This window comes from Pecten maximus, unplaced genomic scaffold (genome assembly GCF_902652985.1).
Source record: "Pecten maximus unplaced genomic scaffold, xPecMax1.1, whole genome shotgun sequence".
Classification (NCBI taxonomy): domain Eukaryota; kingdom Metazoa; phylum Mollusca; class Bivalvia; order Pectinida; family Pectinidae; genus Pecten; species Pecten maximus.
In genome coordinates this window covers 1-6,255 of record NW_022981971.1, presented here as the reverse complement: position 1 = coordinate 6,255, position 6,255 = coordinate 1, and the positions used below count along the sequence as shown (strand labels likewise).

General features: G+C 37.3%; 1 protein-coding gene across 1 annotated transcript; it reads left to right on the top strand.

The window, feature by feature from the left end:
- Nucleotides 1–17: 17 nt before the first annotated feature.
- Nucleotides 18–6,115, top strand: LOC117320323 (probable E3 ubiquitin-protein ligase HERC1; the record flags this gene model as incomplete). The annotated part of the gene is made up of 8 exons (XM_033874930.1): nt 18–229; nt 395–517; nt 874–930; nt 1,845–1,945; nt 2,219–2,279; nt 3,066–3,343; nt 5,270–5,467; nt 5,995–6,115. Coding segments are annotated over exons 1-8 (1,120 nt in total), but the record flags the coding sequence as incomplete, so codon positions are not given.
- Nucleotides 6,116–6,255: the final 140 nt, after the last annotated feature.

Genomic DNA, 6,255 nt, shown 5'->3' with positions numbered 1-6,255 from the left:
TTCCAGCATGTGTTTAAGGTGAGAAGCCAGCTTCATGAATTAAAACAGATGAAGAGTTTATATAGTAGTAAGGTACTGGAGTCTCCAGTGTCTGATAAAACTCCCAAACATGAAACCTCAGACTTGTCACCAAGGGAAGTGCCAGAAAGATCAGACGGTGTTACAGAGTGGACGGAAACCATGGAAGAGGAGGAGGAAAGAGAGGATGAGGGTTCTGAGCCTCTCTCAGGTCAGTCTGTGTGGTATGAAAAGAGGTTACACAATGAGTGGTTGTTGTATATGGTATTTCTTTCACTCGAGTTAGTTATTTTTCACAAGCTTTAGCGAGTGTTTTTTGTAACTTTTGAAAAATAACTAAATGATTATGATAATGATAATTATATTAACTTTGCAGATGATGAAGGGACAATAAAAGATTTGCCCCAGACAATACGTGAACAGTCTTTTGAAGATGCCTGCCTTGACTACCAACAGAGATGTCTGTTTCTCTTGCTAGGTGTCCGGGCTGCTGTAGCAGGTCATGTCTCTTCTTACCCCATCAAATTTTGTTCATATAAATGACCTTGACCCATGGTCACTTATCAGTACTTTTAGTCAAAAGAGTTATAAGAATTAAAATCATTTAATAAACTTATGATGAATAATCTAGAGGCCTAAAGTGTGATGTTGGGCCAGTAGCATGCTAATATGAAGGCAATCAACTTTTATTACAAAAATGACAGAAGGGGTATTATTTTTGGATCAATATTAATAACTTAAATAAACTTTGAAAGTAAAAAAAAAACTCCCAACAAAGTTTCCAAGTTGCAGAACATGTGAGAGATACAGGCCCATTGGGTCTTTTGTATGTAACATTTTAGCCTCCTGTTACAGGTACACCCACTCTGTCCTACAGCAGTACATTTTCTGAAGAAGAAGATTCATTTCCAAGTAAGTAATCTTTCTATCCTTGATGTTGCCTTTTACATTTCGTAAAAATCAAACGTTTATGACTTCATTCACCAGGACTCTCATGATGAGATTTCTGAAACGTTTTTCTCCCAGCTGTGATATCACATAATGTTATACAATGTGTGATGTGTGCTTAATGTTTGCACAGTATGCAGGCTGCAGAAGAAAGGAAACTGGACGAAAAATGCTATTGCCAATCTGTATTTGGTTGTTGTTTGCTGGGTTTATCGCCCCATGAACAGCTAGGGTCATTTTTAGGCAGGGTCACCTTGTAGTACTTGGTGACTTCCTAACTGATGCATGCCATACAGAGCAATTAAGGAAAAGTGTTTTGCGCAAGGACATAACTGTAACAACACAGACTGTCCCGTTTCTCAGTTTATGAGGAACACAAACCGACACGGATAGGGAGAGTGGAACTACTCACCTTAGATCTTCACCTGATGTTAAGTGGCTAGCGCTCTAACTGACTGATCTATCATGGCCCTGCAAATCTATGAACAGGATGAACAAATGATGTGAAATTCTGTTGTTATTAATATACTCATTTTAGAAATGTATGTATTAAATAAATACACAGGATTACAACTGATTAGATCATGTTCTGATATGTCAGACCATGTACAAACTGTATAAACCTATACATCCAAAGTAGTAAGTCTTAGAGTTGGTGTTTACGAAGTGCCACACATGATCAGACCTTTCATTGTCCTGTTGTCTCCGAGTCATTTATTAAGTTTCTAAAATTATTGATCATCTACAAATGTATTAAGGTTTGATTCATATTGTTACAAAAATCAACAAGCTAGATGTCTGTATCGGTTTTTGACCACTCCAACTCACACCAGTTCATAAGTACAGCTAAAATGTTTGAATTTCTACTTTACTTGTAGGACCAAACTGTTCTGAGAGTAGTATTACTAGTACGCCAGTCAAACGCAGGAGAGGAAGTGTTCCAGATTTGATAGCTTCATCAGCCAACCAGGGAACTTTGGTATGATATTTTTATACTGAATTTACAATTTACAAACAGGTAGGAACTGGGACAGTCATCAGCACTGCATGGTACCTGATCATGAGTCTACATGTACTTAGAAATCCTGGATTTCATGTCCTGCGTGCAATACGCTAAGTTAAGTTATATTTAGTGTTCCGTAAGTTTTCATGGAAAAATTACACCTTCATAAAACTAGATATTCATGCCCCAGGAACCTCTTGTGCACACTGTATTTCAATGTTTAAATTAAACTGTTTTACTGTGATCTAGATGGAGGAGGAGAGCCCACGACAGAGAGAGGGTACATCAACACCTGTTTACAGTCCTGATGGTAAGTTACCCCCGCATCAATGTTGAGGACAATAACTACTGTTTCTCATACTATGTGATGCGATGATTCATTTTTAGATAGATTGTTACATGATACATTTTATACAACATTACCGTATATTTGGATATTTTGGTTTCAGGAAATTTTGGCATTTTTTTTCATCAAAACAGGGTGGTTTTATTCTGGTGTCTAAGTCTGGCATTTCTATCAGCCTTGTGTCAAATTTTGGCGTATTCCTACATTCATGTTATAATCCCGACTTCTGCCATCTGACTAAATTATTTGAATATTCAACTCAAGAAAATTTCTCAAAAAGTAACTGCATTTTGTTTATTTCAGTATTTGAATCTTGATCTTGTTTGTAGATACTCTCCCTAGGTTTTCAATAAATTTCTTTGTACAGTTTGTTATAAAATTGTGACATATATAGGATTTGAACCAAATTCTCCATTACTCACAGAATTCATTTTAAATGGTTTAAATTGCTGAAGAACCAAAAGGCATAGCAATACACTTAATTTTAGGCCAGCAGGTTTGGGGCCAATGGCTGGGATCAAATGTGTTGATCTAAAAAAATATTAAATCTTCCAATGAGTATCTGTCATTTGGTAAATTGCTTCTTTGCTTTTGATTTTTTGACATTGACCCAATGAAGGTCATAGATGTGAACTGTGTTTGTGAAGACCAATTTTTCTGGGGATGATGCTGGCCCATTGAGCTCTTTGTTCAATGGCATGGAATATTTTTTGATAAAGATATGATCATTATTGCCATTATCTATTTCAGCAAGCTACAACATGGGCTCCTTACAAAGAGTGAAAGAAATTCTTCGTCGGTTACGTTGGCAAGAGGAGAGAGCCACTGGTTCTGACATAACCAGTAGCTCCGTAAAAGATCCAGAGAAAACCTTCACAGAACAGGTGGCATCCGATGTCTGTAAATTTGTGACGGGTGAGATTGTAGAATCTCCTCCAGGGACGGAAACGGAAGGGGTGGAGTCAAACAGGAACAATGACCCCAGGGAAATAGCTGTGGCATTGGAGCATCAACAGTCTAGAGCAGAGGTAGGATTATATAGGATAGAGGTAGGATTACATAGGACATAGATAAGAATACATAGGACAGAGGTAGGATTACATAGGACAGACATAGGAATACATAGGACATAGGTAGAATACATAGGACAGAGGTAGGATTACATAGGACAGAGGTTGGATTACATAGGACAGACATAGGAATACATAGGACAGACATAGGAATACATAGGACATAGGTAGGAATACATAGGACAGAGGTAGGATTACATAGGACAGAGGTAGGATTACAAAGGACAGAGGTAGGATTATATAGGACAGATGTAGGAATACATAGGACAGAGGTAGGATTACATAGGACATAGGTAGGAATACATAGGACAGATGTAGGAATACATAGGACAGACTTAGGAATACATAGGACAGACATAGGATTACATAGGACACGTAGGATTACATAGGACATAGGTAGGAATATGTAGAATAGAGGTAGGATTACATAGGACAGGCATAGGAATACATAGGACAGACTTAGGAATACATAGGACAGAGGTAGGATTACATAGGACAGACATAGGAATACATAGGACAGACGTAGGATTACATAGGACAGACGTAGGATTACATAGGACAGACGTAGGATTACATAGGACAGACGTAGGATTACATAGGACAGACGTAGGAATACATAAAACAGATGTAGGAATACATAGGACAGATGTAGGAATACATAGGACAGAGGTAGGAATACATAGGACATAGGTAGGAATACATAGGACAGACGTAGGAATACATAGGACAGACATAGGAATACATAGGACAGACATAGGATTACATAGGACAGACGTAGGAATACATAGGACATAAGTAGGAATATGTAGAATAGAGGTAGGATTACATAGGACAGGCATAGGAATACATAGGACAGGTAGGATTACATAGGACAGACGTAGGAATACATAGGACAGAGGTAGGAATACATAGGACAGAGGTAGGATTACATAGGACAGACTTAGGAATACATAGGACAGAGGTAGGATTACATAGGACAGAGGTAGGATTACATAGGACAGACGTAGGAATACATAGGACAGACGTAGGAATACATAGGACAGACGTAGGATTACATAGGACAGGTAGGAATACATATGACAGAGGTAGGAATACATAGGACAGAGGTAGGATTACATAGGACAGACATAGGAATACATAGGACAGAGGTAGGATTACATAGGACATAGGTAGGAATACATAGGACAGATGTAGGATTACATAGGACAGACATAGGAATACAGAGGACATAGGTAGGATTACATAGGACAGAGGTAGGATTACATAGGACAGACGTAGGAATACATAGGACAGGCATAGGTATATGCAGAGGTAGGATTACCTAGGACAGAGGTTGGAATATGTAGAGGTAGGCTTACCTAGGACAGACGTAGGAATATAAAGGCTATAGGACAGGAGTTGGATTACATGCCACAAGGATAGTATGTGTAACATACGACATGAGACAGAAGTAGGATTACATAAGACATAGAACAGAAGTGGGATTAGATGGAACATTGAACAGATGTAAAAGCACTTAGGTCATTGGACAGATGTTGGAGTACACAGGACTGAGTTTTTGTTCAAATTTGGTGTAGGTGTATCATGACAAAAAAACCTCCACTGTGGAGTAGCTTCCAATTGATTTTAGATTTTGATATTCTCTAAGACTTACGAGTCTAATTTGGTATGTGAGGATGGAGTGGTCCTCATTACAATTAGTACTTAATATTTAATCTTGATTGTCAGTCAATGTTGGGATTGATGTGCTGTTGATTTGACAGCTAATATGTTGAAAAATTATTTGATTAGAAATGAGAGTTTTAAATGCTGTTGAAATCCTTGTTAGAATGCTATATTTGTATTTCTGTATAATTGTAATTACGATTCCTTTGTCGGTAACAGTCTCGTCTGTATGCACTGAATCAAATCAGGGAGTTGCTATCTACAAGAGGGGACAAACAGGATCTTGGCAAGGATGTTTCTGATCTAACACCAACAACCTTACTGTGCTCTGCTCATATTCAACTCCTCACTGGTTCATTTAGCTTCTGTGGACCGGTAGAGAGCTCTGGTCAAGGGGCACAACTCTACCACTATCAGGTAAGCAAAAATATTTACTGAGGAGTGGTGTAAATGGTGGATATTTTGTTAAACTGATAATATTTTAATGATATCCAAGTCTTCATCCCAAATATATGGAAAACCCTGGCTGGATATTAGTCTTATAAGAGTAAATTATTTGTATATAATTATATATATATATATATATTTATATATATATATATATATATATATATTTTGATAAAAGTTTGTTTAGAGTTTATTGGTAGAGGTTGTTATTGATGAAGCAGAAGATGCTTACCCTCTTGAAACACATGGTCTTATTCCCCTTTGTACTTTTTTAGGAGCCCCTTGCAAATCTAAGAATATTTTGTTCTTATTTTGCCATCATTTTATCAATGTTTATAGATATTATCTGGGTTTTTTTTACAAATCAGCTACTAAGTTTCACACCAGAGAACAGTTATCTTTTCTTCAATAGGAACAATGTTTAGAATGATTAGATCAGATTAGATCAATTGAAAAGATAAGAGGAAGAATCCTAATGGAATGTACCTTTATTACAGGATGAAATAAAGGCTGCCAAAGCCAAAACACAGGAGGAGATCCAGCTGGCCGTACATCAGATATATGAGCTGCTGGTTAAAGCCCTAATTCAAACCGACAAAATGGATAATGTTGGAGAAGGTAAACTGAAATGTAGAGATGATGAAATTTTTACTGTTAACTGGACTTTGCAATACACAAGACTTGAGTGTTCTCAGACTGTAATTAATCACCAAAGACCAGACCAAAAGGGCCCCCATTGGATTTTTTGAAAAAAAAAA